Source organism: Pantherophis guttatus, chromosome 2 (assembly GCF_059756535.1).
Source record: "Pantherophis guttatus breed Tessera chromosome 2, ASM5975653v1, whole genome shotgun sequence".
Lineage (NCBI taxonomy): Eukaryota > Metazoa > Chordata > Lepidosauria > Squamata > Colubridae > Pantherophis > Pantherophis guttatus.
In genome coordinates, this window is record NC_142064.1 from 140,007,194 (window position 1) to 140,029,802 (window position 22,609).

General features: G+C 38.7%; 1 protein-coding gene across 4 annotated transcripts in view; it reads right to left on the bottom strand.

Moving 5' to 3' along the window:
* LIMA1 (LIM domain and actin binding 1) overlaps positions 1 to 22,609 on the bottom strand; it is a 73,530-nt gene that overhangs the window by 36,308 nt on the left and 14,613 nt on the right. For 2 of the 4 annotated variants that reach the window (XM_034412434.3, XM_034412432.3), the window contains exons 2-4: positions 22,091 to 22,227; positions 14,522 to 14,567; positions 7,650 to 7,772 (exon numbers count right to left, since the gene is read on the bottom strand). In XM_034412434.3, coding sequence (XP_034268325.2) covers positions 7,650 to 7,772; positions 14,522 to 14,567; positions 22,091 to 22,209 — 288 coding nt within the window. In that variant the 5' untranslated portion in view covers positions 22,210 to 22,227. Of the gene's footprint in view, positions 1 to 7,310; positions 7,773 to 14,521; positions 14,568 to 22,090; positions 22,228 to 22,609 lie in introns of all 4 variants that reach the window. The other 2 variants (XM_034412431.3, XM_034412430.3) reach the window with 1 other exon arrangement.

Consider the following 22,609-nt stretch of genomic DNA (forward strand, 5'->3'; position numbering starts at 1 on the left):
GCAGCTAAAGGAAAGAGTTCCTATGGGTACAATAAATAAGGGCTCCGATTACGTGGAACAATCCAACAAAGTCTACACAGAACCCACTTAGCCCTTAATTGAATTCTGTGCAAAGGAGAAACAAAGCCACATTGTACAGTTTTAAGAACTGCCTGTCCTTAGGAAAGTTATATGGGAAGGTGTGGCAGAATTTATGCCTTAGTTGTAAAAGATGTCATTGCCAAAAGGATAGCCGTACTACTAAACCTGCACATCCTCTGTTTTGTGTAATAGCTAAGCTATCATAATTGTCCTCCGCACTAGAGAAGACCTCCCAGGTTGCATGATCCAATTTAATTCACAAGACTAAAAAAAAAAAAAACATTACCAATGCAGTCATCTTTAGAATGATTACATACATAAGCCAATGCCAATTGACTATGAGATACAAACTGTTCAAACTTCCAAAAAGTACTTTAACGATTAATTCTCAGTTCAAGTATCAATTCAGAATTTTTAAAAAGAACTTCACAAGATTTTATGTCTTTCTTTCAATCAATCACATGTACCAGATTCTTTTATTGGTACTTCGGTGCCCCTATTTTGCAAATACAGTTTGCATTAAAAAGGTCACGGGGTATCAGATAGGACTAGAGGTTGATATGCTAATTTTTATTATAGTAAGATATTTTATTATAAAATATCTTAGACATTTTAGAACTTAATAGTTCTTAAAGGAGGATTTGACAGATGGACAAAAGTATAAAGGGATAAGAATGTAGCATAATCAAGCAAAACAACTTCCTAAAGTATCTTTGCATTAAATGTCCTGGTCTATTTTGCAGAAAACACACAATGAGGGATGAGATTGGGCTTGCATTGTCTTCAAAATATTTTTCTAATGCTATTATAATATTTTGATTTAAAAAACCCACTTTAGACATATGTTATTTACACATGCCCAGACGTAGCAGCATGCTGCAGATCTGCTAAACGGGATTGGAAGCTGAATCAATAGCTATTTGCATTCCACTCTTCAGTGTGCTAAAACCAGTTTGTATACTCTACAAGCAGTGTGACATTGCCAATATATCTGGGGGGCATCTAGCGGAGGAAGGCCATTTAAGTATATAATTATTCTGAATCTGATTTTTTTTTTTAAAAAAAAATCCCAATGTCTAACACCAAATTAGTTCCAGTTTATGAAATCTTTGTAAAGCCTTCCTTTTTAGAGATCACTGCCCAAAAGTCTTCACCAACTTATAAAATGTTGAATTTGTATTAAACAATTGTAATATTACATAATTAACCAATGTGAGGATGGCTATAAAAATAGATGACAATGGGAAGGGGTATAATATAGAATAGAAGGGAAAAATTGAATTTGATTAAGATTAGAGATGAGGATGAAGGGTAATATTGGTTTTTTTAAAAAATAGATGAGGAATAAATATGGCAAAAAGGAAATCTAGAAATTGTAAATTTAATTGAAATGACTAAACACTGTTTAAATTTGTGAACCGGCCAAATATTCTGTTCAAAGAAAATACATTGTATGATTGTATGTGTGCTTGTCTAAAAAATAAAAAAAAACTTTTTATAAAACAAAACAAAACAAAAAAGGTAGGTACGTCTTATAGTCCGGTGCGTCTTATACTCCGAAAAATACGGTATTCTACACTCTAGATAATTATCTGATTAATGGCCAAAGTCCTCAAAAAGTCAGTGCCTGGAAAGAAATACTGGAGCAGGAAATTTTGTCAGCATCTTTTCTGTCATCATTCTCAAAAACCAGGCTGTTGAAACAAATTAAAATGGGATTCTGACCATTTTCAAAGCAATGAGGCATCCCAATCTCAAGAATCCACTATGTGCCATATTGTTATTGAAATGGACCATATATATTCGTTATTCTAGGCACTTTTCAGCACAGCCTTTGCCAATTTAATATCCTTCCAATTTCTTGGCTTTTTAATCTCATAATTGCTGCTGCATTGTGCTTAGCACAGGACTAATCTAACTAATCTCATAATTAATACATCTCACTTGAAGGTCCTGCATTGAGCATAATGTTGATAATACATTCTAAAGTGAACACCCTCTGGATGGTTTTAGGCCCTTAGGCATATTTACTAACTGTCTGAGATTCTATGATTTAAGAACAATCCTTAGTATAAGATATATAACAGCATATAAACATTTTATTACTGCAAAGTTGGTACTAATATAGCAAAATGTAGTTTAAAAGTAGGAATATAGTAATTGGTTGAGTGAACCAGAAAGGTAAACTTTATCCAGATCTTTGAGCTTGAACTACAATCAGGGTATATTAGGATTACCAAAATGCATAAGAAGCAAAGGGGGTGGGGAATCAATGGGTAAGATGTGTGAATATACAAAGACTCGGAAGACATTATCTAAATACCAGGGTCAGCAGCTTGGGTCCTGCAAAGACTTAAGTAAGTCCATCAAGGCAGGGGTGGGTTCTACTTACCTTTACTACCGGTTTGCAACAGGAGCACACACGCGCACTTGTTTCTCTCGCTCACGCTTCTGCACATGTACAGAATGTCAATTATGACGTCCGGGTGGGTGGGCGGAGCCTCCCGCCACTTTTACTACCGGTTCTAAAGAATCAGACAGAACCAGGAGCAACCCACCACTGCATCAAGGCCAACGTTCCACAAGGCTTTTTAAAATACTTTTTTAATGAAAGAAAGCTAGCATGCTCCAACAGATTTCAACATAAAATTTATAGGAATGCCTTTGGTCTGCACAAAGGTCTAAATGGATGGACAGAAAGCATCCTGCAAAGAACATTTGCCTTCTGAGATACTGTTATTTAATAGCAGTGGTGGTGCAGTAGTTAGAATGCAGTATTGCAGGCTAATTCTGCTCACTGCCAGGTGTTTGATTCTCACCGGCTCAAGGTTGACTCAGCCTTCCATCCTTCCGAGGTCTGTAAAATGAGGACCCAGATTGTTGGGAGCAATAGGCTGACTCTGTAAACTGCTTAGAAAGGACTGTAAAGCACTGAGGAGTGTATAAGTCTAAGTGCTATTGCTATTTTGTTACTGGCTATTTTTATAGTAATTTTGCAAATTAGCAGGCTTTTCATGGAGGTCTTTTTTTTAACAAGAGTACAATTTGATCTCAAAATTTCCACATACACTCAACCACAAAGAATGCCCATCGCTGTAGTAAGTAGTGCTGATGACATAAAAATGTCCTTGCATAAAAATTTTTCTAATGATCATTACTCTATGGGACAGGACAATGTAGAATAACAGAGTTCGAAGGGACCTTGGAGGTTTTCTAGTCCAACCCCCCGCTTTAGGCAGGAAACCCTACTGTACCTGTGCATTTTGTTTTTCTTGCCCAAATGTAGAACCTTGCTTTTTTCACCACTGAATTTCATTTTGTTAGATAGTGCCCAATGTTCAAGTCTGTCAAGATCCTTCTGTATCTTTAAACCTATCTTCGGGAGTGTTGGCTACTCCTGAAAGCTTGGTGTTGTCTTCAAATTTGATGAGTTCCCCATCTATCCCCTCATCCGAATCATTATGTGAAGTGTACTGGGCATAAAATAGAGCCCTGGGGTACCCCACTGCATACTTCCCTCCATGTAGATGCGGTTCCATTGAGGACTACACGTTGAGTGCGGTTGGTCAGCCAGTTATGAATCCATCTGGTGGTGATGCTGTCTAACCCACATTTTCCCATTTTATCAAGTAGTAGGTTATGGTCTACTTTATCAAATGCCTTGCTGAAATCCAAATGAATACTGTATGAATACAAAATGATTCAAAGTGTAATGAATACAGTATGATCTAAAGCAAGGTGTGTATGTGTGTGAGAGAGAGAGAGAGACAGAGGCAGAGGCAGAGAGAGAAGGTGGGGGAAAGAGACAGAGAGAGAGATGCCTTTACTCTAGGACCTAAATGTTGTTTGCATAATAACTATCTGTCTGGAACTAGATTCAGCTTGAAAGGTAATGATTGCTCCAACATTATCTAGTGCATTTTTCACTAGTAGGGCTGGATCTCTCCAGATGATATCAACCATTGACTGCAAATCACTGGCTCTCACTGCAATGCCTTTCCAATGACAAACTTTTGAAGAAAGACCACATTGTTTATTAGGGCTGTGTGCAATGCATGCTTCAAAAATTACTTGAAAGCATTGCACAAAGACCACCACATAACTTGTACAAGACCAAAAGGGAGAGAAATGCCATTGCTTTCAGGAATATACTCATTAAAATTAATGCAACCAGAAGCCTGCTTTAAGAAATAGTACAAAGGGGCTTGGCCTTGGGCAAGATCCAAAGCACTTCTTTTGAATCATTTTCAAAAGCTGCATGCACAGCCATATTGTTTGTGTCTTCAAATAAGTCTTAGGCAAAGGAAATGACATTATCATAAAGCACATAGCACAAAATTCTACTGGTCTTTCCTTCACTACTGTATTTAATAGTCAATCAATTTAATACAAATCACTTAAATCCAGAGATATCTAGTGTGAGCACAAAGGCATTTCAGTTAGATTGCACAAGGCAGCCAATCAAGTTCTTTCCATTCCTACTATTGTTTGCCATTCTCTATTATGCAATTTCAGAGGAGCTCCTGAACTTTAAAAAGAACTTAAGTCTTAAGGAACAGGGACATACGGGAGAGAAAGCCCTCATTTTGTATCAAATCTCTCTTCATCTCTACATCCAAACTATTTGGTTTTGACAGTTTATATACCCCTCCTGCATTTATGAACAAAATGGTTTTTAAAAATCGTTAAATAGAAGAATATTGGTGGGGGAGGGGATTCCTGTTCTTGTCTGCAAAACATTTAAACCGGATTTTGTTTGCAGTTTTCAACAAGATAAAAATGTTTACTTCTTACTGCTGTGCATTAATGTTATAGTTATTAAACAATCCAATCAACACATTATGCTTATCTTTCTTTTGAACGATCAACTGTCTACTGACTTCTCCTTCCTTGGCCCCAATTTTTCCCTAGTGACTTCTGCTAAGATGCCCAACCAATTCTTGCTCTTGGAAGTTCACTGTAAATCTATTGTTTCAGCTTATTTTAAAGGGAATAATTATAACTCAATTGCAAGCTTTTCCTAGCTGTAAGATCAGGTAAGGATTATCACAGCCTAAAATATCTGCGATTCTTAACTGTATTAATCCTGGACTATGGAAATATATACGAGGTGTTTCCTGTCCTTTTCTTACTGCTACGTTATTGAATCTCTTCCCATTTATTACTTTAACTATGTTGCTTGTATCTTTCAATTTATATTGTTTTTATTTATTTCCTAATATGATTTGATAGCTCATTAGTAACCTAAGTGTTGTATCTTATTCTCGATGAATGTATTTTATTCTCCTTATGTACACTGAGAGCATATACACCAAAGACAAATTCCTTGTGTGTAACTTGACCAATAAAGAACTCTGTTCTGTTCTATTCTGTTCTGTTTTGTTCTGTTGTTCTGCTCTGCTCTGCTCTGCTCTGCTCTATTCTATTCTATTCTATTCATGGGTTTAAGTCCATTGACAGAGACAGAGAGATCAGTATTTCTGTAATGCTGTCATCTGCTCCCAGATAGTGGATAACACAAAACATAACACCCATATGCAACTATATATGTATTCTAGTGGATTCTGAACGTATCAGATTGGTACACTGAGGACACATCAGGCATATGAATCAATGAGAACTGCATTATATATTCCAATTCTGATCTGAAGTTTCCAGAGCCTTGTGGTAAACTAATTCTGTCCATTTCACATATATTTTACAGGATTTTACACAAAATTGATTGAAGTTTAACTACTAGAAAGAGGAAGGGAAAAATACCTAAAGCATCTAGTTTACCATCACAACTTTTGTGCATCTGTGAAATCCAAAATATGCTGCTGTAACATATTTTCTGTACTACTAATTTGTCAGTGATGCAAAACTACATAACAATCACTTCTATTCGGATATAACTTTTACAATGCACAATTTTATGACTTTTTTTAAAAAAATGTAAACAATGATAAATATGCACCTAAAGACCATGTCTTCAGGCTGAAACATTCTTCCTGCAAAATCATTTCGCACAGCTATGAATAGCTTTCTAATTATAAAGAGTATGAAATGTTTTCTATATGGGACAGTTTTCTTTTATAACTGAAAGATTTTGTAAAACTGGAAAAGTTGCATATTCCTAGCATGTTTAACTGACTGTAAATTTGGCCTAGAACCAATACAAGCAGCATGTATATTAAATTTTGAAACATGTTTAAGATGAGTAATCTATGTCTACAGATCAGGTGTCCACATGTCTTGGGATAGCTGTACACACCCAGCTATTTCATCCATGTTATGTTCAGATCTAATTGGACCACTCAATCAGCATAGCAGGCTGTATCTAGTTAAGGTAAAATAAACTGCTCCTGTGGCAACCTAGATTTGGAGATCTAATTTAGAAAATTTAGCTTGACTCCAAAGTAATTCACCTTTTCAAAGCCCTGAGGAATTCTAAATCACAACTATATCTTGTTTATATTCTAGCATAAACTTGGAACACATACAAGGGGCTAAACTGACGGGAAACTACGAAGAAACTGGGAAAAGAGTGCTTCAAGCCACTACCATATGCAACTCATTTTCTTGTTACTCAATTTGCAATTTTCCCCAGGGATACAGTCTGTAGTCCACATGCTGGATCAGATTTCATGAGTACTTGTAGGAAAATGCAAGGCCCATGAATTTGCAAGTCAAAACTGGCGAAGACAGGCATTCTCAGACTATCATCACACACTTTCTTCCTGTGAGAAGATTTAGCAGCAGACAGAAACATTTGCCAGGATGCAGACAGAGAAGAGTGCAAAAATTGTTGCTTCAAACATTAGTTTCCACAACTCAAAAAATTAATAAATCAAGGAACAGTTGTACTGCAATCACAATATGCGCGCGCGCACACACACACATTCCCCAGGTTCTTTTCACAATTGCATGCATGCGCACATCTCAATTTATTTGGAGGCTTCAATAGGGCCAACACCCCAATTAGGCTAACCTCAGTTAATTAGGTTTCTTTTTGCAGCAGCTATTGGCATTCTAAAAAACCTGCATTCTGCCACACAAACTCTTCTCCTTTGAGCAAGAATTATTGTGAGCAAGAATTATTGTGCTATCCACAAAGGGGGGGGGGGATTTTTGACAATGGGAACAAATAAAAGATACCCACTTCCACGGCAGGCGGATTTTAGTCACCCTTTTACCATTTTTCTTTTCTTTTCAAGAGCCAGGGAGAACTGAAGCAAATCGTTCCTTACCTTTGTTTGAACTGCATCCCCCCTCTCAAACATCATCTTTAGTTTGTTTAGAGGAACATTAAACTTCTCTATTTTCCCTGACGACTCTGAGATTTCACTGGTCTCCAGCTTTCCTATGTCTTGTGTGGATTCTCTAAGACAATTTTCCATTTCCCCACTCTGAGACGACTGCGCTTTATCGTCTTCGCTGCCGACACTGGGATATCTGAACCGGCCAAATAATCTGGAAGAGGACTGAAGTCTCAATCTTGGACTAATCCCTGAGGTTTTGTTAATTTCTGCTAGGGAAGCAGAGCCGCTTTCAGTTCCACCACCAGGGCTGACAGCCTTCTGCCTAACCTCAGCACGGCAGCTTTCCACAGCTTCCTTCCGGACCTCCGTCCCCAAGCTTGGATTTTCCCACTTCTTCTTCAAGATGCTGAGGTTCCCCCTTTTAAAATGAGGGGGAAGTGGGTCAATGCTCTAAAAAAAAAAAAAATGAATAAGAAAGTGAGACCGGTTATAAAAGCTGTCCCGAAGTTCTTTCTCCAGGAAAGAAAGGAAGTTAAAACGCTGAGCAGACGGCACTTTCAGACAGCTGTGAATCGTTAGAACTGTGCCACATGGAGCAAGGCTGGATCCAGGGCAAGGAAGGGGAGAAGGGAGGGGAAAAGAAAAAGGAGCTGAAGCAGGAAGTGAGAAAGCAGGATGGCCTTATATGGAAGCAAGGGACTCCACTGAATGAGAGAGCTAGAACCAAGCCTATTTGCCTCAACATTCAGCACAAAGGAAGGAGAGGAAAAAAGCCCACCTTCTCCCAGCCTGCTTCCAGAATAGGTGGGAAGCCATATGAGATGGCTACTGTCAAAAGAACCCCTTGCCTCCCATCTGCTCCACAGGATGACAAAGAGGACCTAACAGCAAGCTGTTTTTTAAAAAATAATAATTGAGGCTTATCTTCCAAGGAACCTGTCATTCACTCTCTGTTCTTTATAAGCATTCGCTTGATCGTATTTTGGTAATTTTCTTCCTAACCGCGCCAGCCATTAATTTTATTTCTTTTTACCTATTTATTAAAGGTGGATCACACCCTCACAAGGATTGTGATTTGGACCACCGATTAAATGATTTAGAACCAAAGGGTTCTAAAAGATTTAAGGTAGACCTGGAAAACGTTGTGCCATTCCTGTTTTAACACAAGCATTTTATTTATTAAACGGGCAAACTCTTCTGCCCAACTTTTTCTAAGTGAGCCATTCACAGTAGTTGGCAACCTGTATCTTCCTAGTTTGCTATACTGGTGTTCTGCCAGGTATAAGATCCAACTAAAAAAATGGAAAGGGGCTACAAATTTTTAGGTTATTAAACAGGATAAGCGGCTATACTGGGATTAGTTCTCTGTTATTTCTTGTGGCTACATTGAGAGTTCCACCTTGCAAATCAGTGAGAAGGAAACATACGGTAACTTTCAGAAATAATCAGTTTTCTGCTCCATTTCAAGCAGGTTTAAATGTACAGAGAGAAGTAAGAGTGCAAGATCAGGGAGTCAGAAATAAAAAAATAAAAAAAAAGTGGGGGGAAGAGGTACAGAAGAATCACATAAAGCAGTGTAAATGTTAGTGCTTTTATAGAAAAATCAGGTCCCAAAAAAGTATTCGGTTGCATCTGGAAATCTGGAATAAACAGTACAGCACACTGTGACTGATCTTGGACACTGTTTGAATTCATTTTTGTTTTAATGCCCCTGTGCAAAGCTCACTTTTGTGGCCTCTGCTGACCTGACTCAGAGTTTACTACTCAATCCTGTACGTCAAAAGAATCATCAGCCAGACAGAATTGCTATCTAACAGACACAGGTCCAAGAGTCAGCTCTTTAATACAGTGAGTCACATATTAGACTAGGAATGCTAAAAGAGAGGGAGAAAAAAAAAGCCAAGTTTGATAACAATCAAAAGCAGGACAGAGAGTTCTCAAGCTCACCAGAACAAAACTTCATCTAACACAGAGGATAATCAGTTCCAGGCAGCACACAAATACTCTTAGTAAGGTTGGAAGGTTATGCTGAGCAGGCAGAACAGAATCAGAAGCATGGATAAGGTCAAACATTAGCAAAAGCTGTATCCACATTCAGTACCCTAGATTAGATAACAGAGCCCAAAATCAGCAATCTGTTTAAATTCAGAGCTATTTAAATGAAATCACTTCAGTGAACACAGGAGTAGGGAAGTTACAGAGGCAATTCTAACTTCACTGGTATAATACAGAGAAACTCCAAGGACTGAAGTTAATAACCAAAGGATCTGTTATTGTCTAATGTCCATTTTTTATTTATATAAATTTTACCAGTGTTGCAAACGTTGTCAACTTCCATTTGTCACCTTATCAGGTTTTTCATTGTACTTCCATCTTTTTTTTTTACCACCACAAAGATGGAATATCTATCTATAGATTTTGAATGATATGATGGTAGCTTTCTATATGTTCCATCCCTTATACATGTAGTCCTTGACTTACAACAGCTCATTTAGTGACCGTTTGAAGTTACAATGGCATTGAAAAAAGTGACGTATAACTGTGTTTCCCACTTACGACCGTTGCAGCATCCCCAGTCATGTGATCAAAATACAGACGCTCGGCAACTGACTCATATTTATGAGGGTTGCAGTGTCCTGAGGTCATGTGATCACCTTTTGTGGCCTTTTGATGAACAATGTCAATGGGGAAACCAGATTCACTGCAGTGATTCATTTAACGACTGTGGCGAGAAAGGTCATAAAATGGGACAAAAGTAACTTAACAGGCTTGCTTAAGCAATAGAAATGTTGGGCTCAAATGTGGTTGTAAATCGAGGTTTACCTGTAGCCAACTCTGCCTTAGGTTATTTTCCCCAGAGGTTTTCACTAGAAACAGCTTCCTCTTCTACCTTTTCCAGGTATCTCTCAAACCGAGAGAACTGACTGAGGGAGAGAACTCATTGTTTGCACACAGCAGTGTTGTTCTTTGCCCTGCTGCACCTCCTTCTCCTTTCCCTTCCACCATTAATTCAAAATTCTGCATCTGAGGACTTTGATGAGATGATCAGCCCAGAAATATGATTGCTTCTTCCTGTTTTTAAAATGTTGAGTCCAGCTAAGATGCCTTCCCTGTGAAGATGCAGTCCTAGTTCTCAAAGAAGATCAGCCCACACTAATTGCCTGACTTCATAATCAGGGGTTTCGGGTGCAAGCTGTTTTGATGTATGCCTATGGGCTCATATCTGTGGACAGGGAAATATAATTTGAAGGCAGTGAAACCTGGTCCTAAAATGGCAATATATTCTGCCTTGTGCTTGAAAGAGTGATCTAAGCTCTCACTGCACAAAATTCTTGACCCATCCTGATTCCCAGCTCCTGGCAATATACTCTGCAGCAGCAGAAATTTGGAAGGCCAAATGTTTGCTACAGGGAACACAGAGAAATGCTAATGATTTACTTATATTTGTGAAAAATGTATTTATAGTGGACTTAAAGAGGACAAGACAGTTAATAGTAAGTGAATACTGATTGGCTGACAATTCCTTATGTTAAACCAGAGGTCCCTAACCCCCGGTTCGTGGACCAGCACTGGTCCGCTGATGCGCAAACAAGCAAAGCCCCATCCGCCAGATGCAGGCAGCACGCAAAGCCATGCTTCCTCCGGTCCATGGAAAAACCTCTCTCCATGGAACTGGTCCCTGGTGCCCAAAAGGTTGGGAGCACTGTGTTAAACTATAACTAGTCAGAATGGTATTCTGAGTACAATTGGCAGTGATGTTTCTGCTCACAGAAACAAACTTTGGAACCAAAATATAATATACATTATATTATATTATAGATATTATATGAAGCTAAAATCCTTCTGACATGTTTTATTCCCAGAAACAGAACCAGGCATGCATCTGTATTAGGAAGATTATTTGTTACCAAGGCCATTTTTCCAATGGCTGGTTAAAGTATTATCCATAAGTTCTTGGTTGAATATTTGCTACACCTAGTGCTGTTTTTTCTCTTATCTCTGCTGCTATTAATTGCTCATTTATGGTGCACGGGGCAATTTGAAGAAAAGGAATGCATAATTCATTCCTTTGCTTCAGTGGTGGGTTGCCCCCGGTTCACGCTGGTTCTATAAAACTGGTAGTAAAACTGGCGGGAGGCCCCACCCACTGACCCTGACGTCATGAAAACGCTTCTGTGCTTGCACAGAAGGAAGTGCGCACGGCCCCGTTGCGAACCGGTAGTAAAGGTAAGTAGAACCCACCCCTGCTTTGCTTCTTGTATCCCTTCCTTCCCACCAAACAGCACCAACAACAGGAAAAATACTTTCCCCCTCCCCCACACCCAATTTCTCTCCTTAATGTAGTATGAGAGTTGGGGAGAAGACAAGGAGCTGTGTGTTGAAGCCAGAGAGAAAGTTACTTCTCCCTATGTATCACACTGCCTCCCACTACACGCTAGCTGTAAGTTAGGCTCCCTTCAAATAGGAGTTTAAGTAAGTGAAGGTGAGGATGTAGAGAAAGCAGGAACAGGCTTCTCTGCCTTCCCCAATACTACACAGACCTCCTGGTGCCAGTTGGGTGTTAGCTGGGCTGATCCTTCTTTTAAACCAGATCTACAAGCAGGCAACCTGGCCTTGGGAAGAACCGTGCCTGCAGCAGCCTAAAGTGGCCAATAGGTGCCAGGCTAATTCCACCCTCTAAGAAGTCATCACCAGAATGGTTAGGGAACAGCATTAGAGCGCACCTATGGTAAAGCTGCCATGGGTTATTGGCTACTTAAGAGGAAAAACACAAGTTAAATATAAGAATCACTAAGGATAACTTTAATTATGTTGCTTCCAGGAATGTGTCGGGACACTGTAACAACATGGCAAAACAACAACAACAACCCGGATCTACTTAATTATATTGTCATAGGCAAATTAGGAACATTACTAAGCAGAATGATTTCACACCTACATGTAGATGAAAAGTACAAACTTGACATCCCGGAATAAAACTTGGGCTATCTTCGGCCACTGGAAGGCTGTTCTAAAGCTTTCTTTTTTGCAAATGTTTTTGCTATGTCAAATGTCCTATTCCAAAATTTTGAGTTAATGATTAGAGACGTAAATAGCCTGTACAACAGGACAATTCAGAAGCAGCTTCAAATATTCTTAAGACCAGATCATTCTCCCAACTTTCTTCATGTTGGAGCAGGAGGCAAAGGAAGGTGCTATTGTTCTCATTCTCCAACATCACATGCATTTCTGGATGTCTTTTCTTTCCGACATGCAGTGCAATGTCTACAAAGGGATGTGGTATACAGCAGCATGAGCCTAAGCTCAGCACATTGGGCAAACCCAGTCAATTGTGGCTTATTCGGTTAAAAATGTGTATACAATCCATGGCTTGGTACAATATGTGAATTCAGCTACTGTGCCTTTATATTATTCTTGTGGGCTTCACTAGAAGGATATGTGTATAAAAGGCTTAAAATTATGGTTTGCTTTGTATCAAACAAAAATATAGAGAGATTGTAGTCAATTAATATACAGGTAATTCTTGACTTTCGACCACTATTGGGACCAAAATCTTAGTTACTGAGATTAATCTCAGCAATTAATCAAGATGTCCAGGAGATGGTTTCTTTTAATGATGCAATCCTGGCCTTCTCCGTTGTGGTTGTTAAGCAATCTCGGCATTGTTAAGTAGAGTTCCAGGTAAGGTGTGCAGGGTGGCTCAGGAAAGTAGGAGAGATCCTAGGAGGCTCTGTTCAGGACTTGAAAATCCTCCCTGCCAAAATCCAAGTAGGATTTTCAGTCACTGAGCAAAAAGGCACATGTGTGGCCTGCGCTTGGCTTCCCAGGGCCTTCTCTACCTGACTGGAGCACTCCACACTCCTTACTTTACCAGGCTGCCACTTAGCTCTCTGTTTGGATTTTAATTCCCTCTTGTCTCTGGGGATGGTTGAAAGTTGCCTGCCAAAGTATTTCACCTCCTCTCTGTGCACAGAAGGAATCTAACTTCAGCTCTGTTTCTGCACCCCGCCAAACGAATTCAGCTCCCCTTAGCAGGAAGCTCTTTCAGCCAACCCCCCGAGACAAGAAGGGGTCTTCTTGTAAAGTAGAAGCTGTTTGCACTCTTCCTTGCTAGCTTTCTCCACTGACTTTCTGGAGAAGGTTGCATATGGCAATCGCATAATTGTGAAGTGCTTGGCAGCCAATCATAAATGCAGACAGATTGCCAAGAACCCAGATTACGATCACGTAACCGTTCAACATTTTGGGATGGCAGGAAGTGCTTTATCGGCTGTAAAGCACCCTTTCTGTGGCCATTGTAATTCTGGACTGTTGTTAAACAAACGGTTGTAATTCAAGGACTACCCGTAGTAATGAAGGATTACAATAGTCTGATCATATTAATTTGTAATTCTAGGCCTGGAGTTTTCGAGATGTGAGGGAGGGGGGAAGCTTAGGTGGGATTATGATGTTCCCATTTCAGAACTGAAGCTTTGAGTCAGAAACAGTATCTGATAACAAAAAAAATCTCTGAACAGCTGGAAAGTATTACTTGGAATAGTAAAGATGTTATTTTGGAAAGCAATGGCATGTTAGCTTTATTTATTTTTTTCTTCAGACTGCTACTTTGCTGAATAAAATATAATCAAGAACCATCAACCTTATTTACATAAATCTAAGGAATCGGTTAAAAAATTAACACAAGCGGCAGAATTATGCAGACAGCCCGCATCTAAATTTGAAAGTTAGCATTACAACTGCATAAAAGCTGAACACAGCAACCTATTGTGCTTTGAATCTAGGACAAATAATTTAGCGTCTCAGACGTTTTGAGTGTCAGGAAACTTACTTGATTTTCTCATTAGTCAACCCTCGTGTGAAAAGAAGAAACTGCGTCATAGCAAAGTCTAAACCAGGGTGGGGAACTATGGCCCTTTTATGACCTGTGGACTTCAACTCCCAGAATTCCTGAGCCAGCATGCCTGGCTCAGGAACTCTTGGTGTTGAAGTCCATAAGTCATAAAAGGGCCATGGTTCCCCACCCCTGGTCTAAACTAAGGCCTAAGGCTAAGAACATTTCTCAAAGTCAGCACTGGAAGAGGAGACGGAGAAAATCTTTTGAGGAAATTCAAGAGTAACTGCTAGAGGGGATCAAAAAACTGAGATGTCATTAAGTTGTCATGCTACTACTGAGTTCATAATCATTTAAAAATACTTACACTTCTTTTTTTCTCTGCAGCCGCTTCTTCAGCTGCCTTCTGGTACCTTTACAGCAAAGAAAGGCAAAAGGTGGGAAAAAAACATTTTTATTCCAACCACTAAACTTTTCAATGATATGTATACAAAATTTCAAGAAACAACTAATTATTTTTTTAATAATAAGCTGCAAGTAATTGATATCACAGTTTAGTAGAAAAGGGGAACAAAAAATGTGATCTTATATTAAAAAAACACCCAGGAAAATCCCATGCAAAACTAAACAAAATAAATATTTTAAAGGGCCACATGTGACAGATATATCATAATATGAACTTTTTACCAGCTACGGATCATTTTGCAAAATGCAAAAGTGCTAATTTCATGCAGCCAGATCAGCTCATATGCAAATATACCCACAGGAAAAAAAAAAAGAATTGTAATCCAGCTGCCCTAATACTTCCTGGCTCACTCTGATAAAGTAGGACAAAATCCAACAAGTTTGTCCCACAATAAAAGTTTATCCTTTAAAGTTAAATAAAAATTGAGTAACATTTTGTGGTAAAAGATTAACAAGGATATCCATTGTGCAATTGATTTACACCATAGCATTAGCTATCTATAATTATGTAAAGCTATTTATTTTTTGAAGCTTGTGGTCCTCTCAGAGGCCTCTGATGAGGAACTATTAAAAGCCTTCAAGACAGAGGATTATTTCAAGATGACTTTTTTCCACGTTTTCATACCAAGCAGCAATTGCAGAACAAGTTAAAACCAGCAGGTAAGATAATAGTAAACCTGAGGCGAGTCACTGCTCTTGAAAAGGCTGATCACCACACCCATGACTAAGGCTGATCTGATAGCCTTTGTCCTACCCTTTGCAATCTTTAGCAGCCTCCAGATACAGATTCTATTACTAATTATACATATATACATATACATATACATATACATATACATATACATATACATATACATACATACATACATACATACATACATACATACATACATATATATATGTTGCAACAAAATTCAAGTTCCTTTCCTGGCAAAACAGGTTAGATCAAAAGGATGCTCACAGAATATAGTCACTTGATACTCCAGTGAAATATGGAATAAATGGAGGTTCTTTAATGTGTACGCACATTGTCCCAATCTTATGCTTGAGCTAATGTAAGGAAAATGTTTGAATTGCCTCAGGGTGCTACCCCCCTCAGAACAATTTTATCCCACACTTCTATCAGGCTTTTTCAGGTGTATCAGCAACATAGGATTCTGAAATCTCTCTTCATCAAGATGGGATAATGGCAACTGGCTCAGATTAATTTAAGGGATCTTCTACAATTGTAACTGATCATGAATTTTCTCAATAGCTATGATCCAGCATGCCTCCACGATCAGAGGAAATTTGCTTCCCAGAAATTTATTCAGTACTTTGTACAAACACTCAGTTTCAAGAGTCCAGCAGCGAAATATTTAACACATAAACACATGCATCAGTTTTCACCACCTAATGTTCTTCAAATGTCTGCAACATGCTCTTCAAGTGCTGCAGAACTTTGGAAATTGCAGGCCCTGTAGACCCGATGCAGGTAGAGCAGTGCTTCTCAAGCTTGGCAACTTTAAGATGTGTGGACTTCAATTCCCAGAATTCCCTAGCCAGTCTGATGTCCACACATCTTAAAGCCTGAGAAACACTGCTCAAGAGAAAACTAAGAGAAAGGCTGAAACAGCATCTCTGGAAGAGGAACACTGATTAAAATGCAGTATTGCAGGCTAATTCTGCCGACTGCCAGGAGTTCAATCCTGACCGGCTCAAGGTTGACTCAGCCTTCCATCCTTCCAAGGTCGGTAAACTGAGGATCCAGTTTGTTGGGGGCAATATGCTGACTCTGTAAACTGCTTGGAGAAGGCTGTAAAGCATTGTGAAGCAGTATATAAGTCTAAGTGCTATTGCTATCAGTTCAAAGTAGTACTCCAAGAACAAGCACAAAATTGAAGTATGTGGTCATTGTGAGAAACAAAACTTTGAGCTATATAGCCTTCAGTCTGCTTCAGTTGAACTATTATTCAATTTCAATTAAGTCCCACTGTTCCTCCAAGGAACACCAAGTTGCATAAATAGACCCTATTTCCAGGCTTCTATAATCGAAACATCCCTGAGAGAATTAATTGGAGAAATATTCCATGGTGCCTCACTGATGACACTAGCTATGACCTGTCTTTGCATGCTTTTGGTCTACAGCAGGGCTGTCAAACTCCCGGCCCATGGGCCGGATGCGTCACCTGTTGGCCACCCCCGTGCCTCGTTTAGCGAAGGGTGGGAAAGTCCCGATATGTCATGTGACGCTGCCATGACGACACAAGTTTGACACCCCTGGTCTATAGACATGCCTCTCTACTACAGTTGTTGAGCAATGCTTTCTATGACCTATTTGTCAATTTTACATACTGCTTCAATCATGACAGACAAGCATTATTTTTGTCTTGGGCCATTCAAATCCAGGTACAAACCTGGATTGTCTTGATGAATAAACAGCAACACTTGCTTCATTGGTTTCCTGGCTGATATTTGGTTTGTTCTCATATATTGCTGAAATTTCTACCAAATGAACTGACGCAACAAACACGAGAGCTGCTTTTATTTATTTATTTTCAAATGAATATTTGGATCTAGGATAGTAGCTATACACGCCTGGCCTCTCTGCTTTGTAAACCATAGTTTATGCCTCGGAATGTTGTATAAACCCACTCATGGTTGCTAAGGTTCAAATCAGAATCTTAGCAATGTCTCTGTGAGCTGATGCAATATTTGGCTGTAGAATCTGGATTTAAAATGTTTTTAGTGAGAAGAACTCCCAGATCAGGCTACTGTATAACAACAACAACAACCAATCTGTCTTCAACTTTATTGTTAAAAAGAATTTAAATCCTACATCAGTCCAGTCACATTTTGCATCTTTTGCTACAACAGACAACATGGCTCTCCTCCTACATAATTAAAAAGTAAACTCTCTTTCAGATTATATTTAATTTCTGATGACTTCACAGACACACTCGTGTATGTATAAAGAATAAAGTATTTTGCTATGCCTTCTTATGGAATTTTTGGTTTTACTTCCTAGTTTAGCTTACAATGCTGGGATCGAAGGATTAACTAAGTCTGACACTGATTGGGTTTTAAAGGTCAGTCCGGGTGCTACTAACAGTACTTACAGTGGGAAGGGAAGGGTAGGAAAATGGGAAAAAGCAATACAAGTATAATCTGTTCTCTCTCTGACCTGGCTGCTCTTAAGAGTGATCAGATGAGGATCAGATGATCCCTCCCTGCCCTGGAAGCTCTCACACTGTCTCACAGGGTGCAGATAGCACCCATTTAGCAACTGGCTCGTTTACTGATCATGTGCGGTTACAATGATGATGGGGGAAAAAATAACTTTACAACTAATATTTGCGTTTATGACTCTGGGCAGCCTGTAATGCAAAAGAACCTGAACTTTGATCATTAAGTACTTCAATGGTTTCACTCAGTGACCACTTTGCTTAGGAACCAAGTCCCTAGTCCTAATTTTGGCTGCACCTATGCAGAGTTTGGAGCCCTCATATAGAACCTCCACAGCCAATAATTGAAACAGCCAGGAGAAAAAGCAGCTCCTCATTGTTTCCCTCTTTAGGAATAAATAAAGGCAAGGCTGTCTCCCTTACTGAAAACTACATTTATTATTTATTCCAGAGAAAGAGGCTTGTAGGATTTTCTGCCTACGATACCAGAATAATTTAGCCAGTTCTGGCACTATAATCCTCAAATTTACATTTTTAAAAGGTAGTTCTAACTTCAGACAACATATCACATTGGGCTGGGTTAGTCTGTAGCCTAACCGAAGCAAATGCAGAAATTATTTAATGGATTTATATTGCCACCCCTGCGGGCGCACTTTTGAAAGTAGCTTTTAATAATTAAAACCAATTAGAAAAATGAAGTAACATTCTGCTAAAGTAACAATAACATTGAACAAGAAAACATTTAGCAGGCAAGTAAAGTTATCAGATATGTTTAACTGATTCAGTAGTTTCCTGGTGGAATGACAATTTTATATTATTATAGAACAGAGCAAAATGTGGGTGGGGGCAGCAAGTTAACCATGGGAAGCAAATGGTGAGACGAATGCCAGTATGATCTGTTCCCATCCTCAAAACATTACAACCTGAACAAAATATGCTTCAGCTAGTTCTCACTATATTGCATCTTCTTAAAGTTTCTTTCCGATACTCTGAAAATATCTGTGATTAACCTTCTCTCAGCCTTTGTACTGGTGGGTTCTACTTACCTTTACTACTGGTTTGCAGCGGGGCCACACGCGCGCGCACATGCGCAGAAGTGTTTCATGGAGGTGTGATTATGCCCACTGTCTGGATAACAATCTAGAGGGGTCGGTTTTACTACCGGTTCTATAGAACCGGTGCGAACCGGGGGCAACTGACCACTGCTTTGTACTAATCTGCTTTCAATAAGCAAATTCAAAGCTAAAAAGCTTATGTGCAGAAGTGACTTATTACACTAGCATTCTGGGTTTGTCATTAACATGTTTTAATGGGGGTTAATTTGGCCAAAATGTGGCTTAATGGTATGAACCAGCCATCCTCTTGTCAAATTACACATTTCTGAGAATCCAAAATTATTTGTGATTCCACTGTGTGGCCTAAAAGAAGTCAAATTAAATACTAATTGGAGGTATTGCAATACCATTAGCAAAGATCAGCATACAATCATTGAAAAATACAAGTGTAACTACATCGGGGAATAAGGGTCTCCTTGCTTTTTAGTCTGTTTAGTCTATTTGGAATTTTTAAAATAGTTCTGTGTGCCCTTCTGAAATAGTGGTTGCCAAACAACACACATCACAAAGCACCTGAGTTTAGATGCTTTCTCTACTTTTGTCCATTTCATAGAATCATACTGTAGAATCATAGGGCTGGAAGGGAGCATGGAGATCATCTAGTCCAACCCTCCTGCTCAAGGCTAGACACCTTATACCTTCCTGATCGAATGCTTGTCTAGCCTATTCTGGAAAATCTCCAGTGTGGAGCACTTTTTGTTTTAATTTAAGGAAGACACACATATTTTTAAACAAGGCTCTCTCTTGCAGCCATCTATCAAGCTGATGGGGTCTAGGAGTACCCTTGAAAATAAAAGTGATGCTGGAAGCTATCTGTTCAGTTACTAATTTTCATTAAAAAAAAAAACTAAATTCATTTTTAAAATCTATTGGGGGAAAAAAGCTTGGGATTCCTTGAAGACCTATCTGGGTGGACACTGGTACTTCTGGAACTATCCTTCTTTTCATCAAGAAGTAAGAAATCAGCCCATCAGTTATAGCAGCCTCTGTATATGAACGGGCCTCCCCACTGAAGCTGTTGGGTGTTGAAAATATTCAGAGTGTGAGCCTTTGCTAGTCCATCTTGAACAAGTCCACAGATAATCAGTTCTAATTTCAGCCTGTGGAGGAGGTGCTGCCATGCTAGTGGCAGGTAAAATTGCTGAAAGATTGGATTACAACAGCCAGGCCTTTTCAATTCTGTCCTGTCTCCTTTGGAAATTTTAAACTGAACTATGCTCACTTGTGCTCTCTTTCTTTCTCTCAGGAATTCAGGGAAGGCATTTCCTGAAAACACTTAAGGCAAAATATGCTGCCAATTGTGGCTCTTTCTTTCCTTGGTTACAATGACGTTTACTTTCCTAAGAACAAAAATACTGTTTTCTCAACTCCCTGCGTTTTCTTTCTGCAAAGGAACATAATTGTCTTCTAATACATAGAAATGTGGTTCAAAAACCTTATATTAACTCAAGTTTAGTGTCATGTGTAAACCAACAATCCAAAATTACAGATATTGTGCCAGCACAGAAATTGGAGCATAGACCAGCCAGAAACCAACAAAATACATCTGACTAAACTATAGTTACATACTGCAATCAAACATATATAAAGTGCAGCAAAGTATAGTTTGATGGGACATGTTTATTGAGCAGTCAAAATCTCCAAAGTACACACTAGTTGCCGTCATCATATTTGACCCTTTCAGGCTCCCAAAAATAGAGGCCAGCAGGTCAGAGAATCTGCATAATTCCAAGAAAAGATCCTTAAATCTAGACCCATTATTTCCATTTGTTCCTTATCAGTTCAAGCTTGCTCAATTTTCTTGAAACCTAGTATCTACTTGTCACCTTTCAATTGCCTATCCACTGGTGAAATATAAAATTTGTTACTACTGGTTCTGTGGGTGTGGCTTGGTGACTTCGGCTGAAGAGGTTGTAAACAAAAATGCTTTTTAAAAGCCTCTGACGATCCAGGCTGAGTTGCCTGATCATCAGAGGCTTTTTTTTCTTTTAAAAACATTTTTTCTACAACCTCTTCAGCCAAAGAGGTTGTTTAAAAAAATGCTTTTAAAAGCCTCTGACCATGAGGCAACTCAGCTGGGATCGTCAGAGGCTTTTAAAAGCATTTTTTTCTGCAACCTCTTCGAGAAGTTGTAGAAAAAATGCTTTTAAAAGCCTCTGATGATCCCAGCTGAGCCGCGCAATCATCAGAGGCTTTTTTTTAACTTTTAAAAGCATTTTTTAAGCCGAAGAGGTTGTAGAAAAAATGCTTTTAATTTTTTTTTAAAAAAAAAGCCTCTGATGATTGTATGGCTCAGCTGGGCGTGCATATCTAATAATAAAATTTTAAAAGGAAGAAAGCAAATTCCTGAAAAATACATAGCAAAATACTTTCCGCTTTAAATATTCATCCCTGTATCAAGCTAATGATGATTCCATTAGCTAAGCCAGGGAGTATGCAATGCAGTGCCAGTAGACCCAACATGTCAGACATTTCCCTTGTTGATGTGGCCACCAGACATTAGGGGAATTTACACAAAGAATAACAACAGAAACAATAAATGCTACAAAGTAAAGTATCAGATTATAGTATTATCCTTATAGAAAAAGTCTTGGGGGGGATGTCCATGTTTACTTTCTAAGCATTCTTAGGAAATAAAAAGTATGGCTAACTCCAATTAAGTATTTAGTTTAAGAATGTGCCACTTGGCCAGAAAAAAAAAGAAAAGAAAAAACTGAATTGGTTGACGAGTATTCAGGGAAGGAGTAATTGCTTATTGTGAGCTGATATGGAAAGGATTTTGTTTTTCTGCTCAAACACAGGCACACATATTACACTTTCTCAATCCCCTTCCTCACCTCTGCTCCATGGCTGAAAATTCTCATTAGGAAGCTCTGATATTTATCAATTTGCATCTCACATGGACATGCCTAATTACAGCACAGTTTTGGAGTATTAATTGTAAAAAATGTCTAAAATTCTGTGTGTGAACATATGCCTTCTCTATGTTTACTAAATATTTTTAGAAAAACTGATATTGGGCACAAAATTTTACTGCGTCTCAGCTCACTAATTGCTTCGAGTTGGAAAAAAAACTTGATACATCAAGTCTTAAAACATGGTATTCTCTACAGTAAGGGTTATAGCAATATGTATCTTAAAAATAACTTTTTATTTGATAAGTCACAACCTGAAAATCCCAACGGAACTTACTTGGAGAACCTCTGTAGGAGAGCTGATGATGTGTTCGCATTGACAAGAGACAATTCTTTGGCAGTTATCCTCAGCGAATGTGAAGCCCATTGCCTTCGGTTAAATGGAGATGGCTCCATTCTGAAATGCAGTAATGCCTATCGGAGAATGAAAATGACAGACTGGTTTTTACATAGAAATACTCTCCATCCCATTGTCTTTGAGTGACAGTAACTCCCCACTTCCCCACTTCTTGAACTTCATTCTAGACCCCAAGAAGAGTAGAATGTTTAACTTTCAGTTTAACTTTTAAGAAAACATCTCAGAAATATTGGTTTCTGATCCTCTAGTCTAGATAGAATAGAGTGCAACATCCATAATTTCCAATCAGTATTGCCATGGAAGTTATCAATTTGGGAAAAGTTAATCTAGCTCATTCAAGCTACTCCATGCAACCCACGAAATAAGCTGCATCTCATGAAAACATCTGCTGTAAATAAAATTGTTAGTCTCAAATATGCTACTAGACTTTCTGAATCC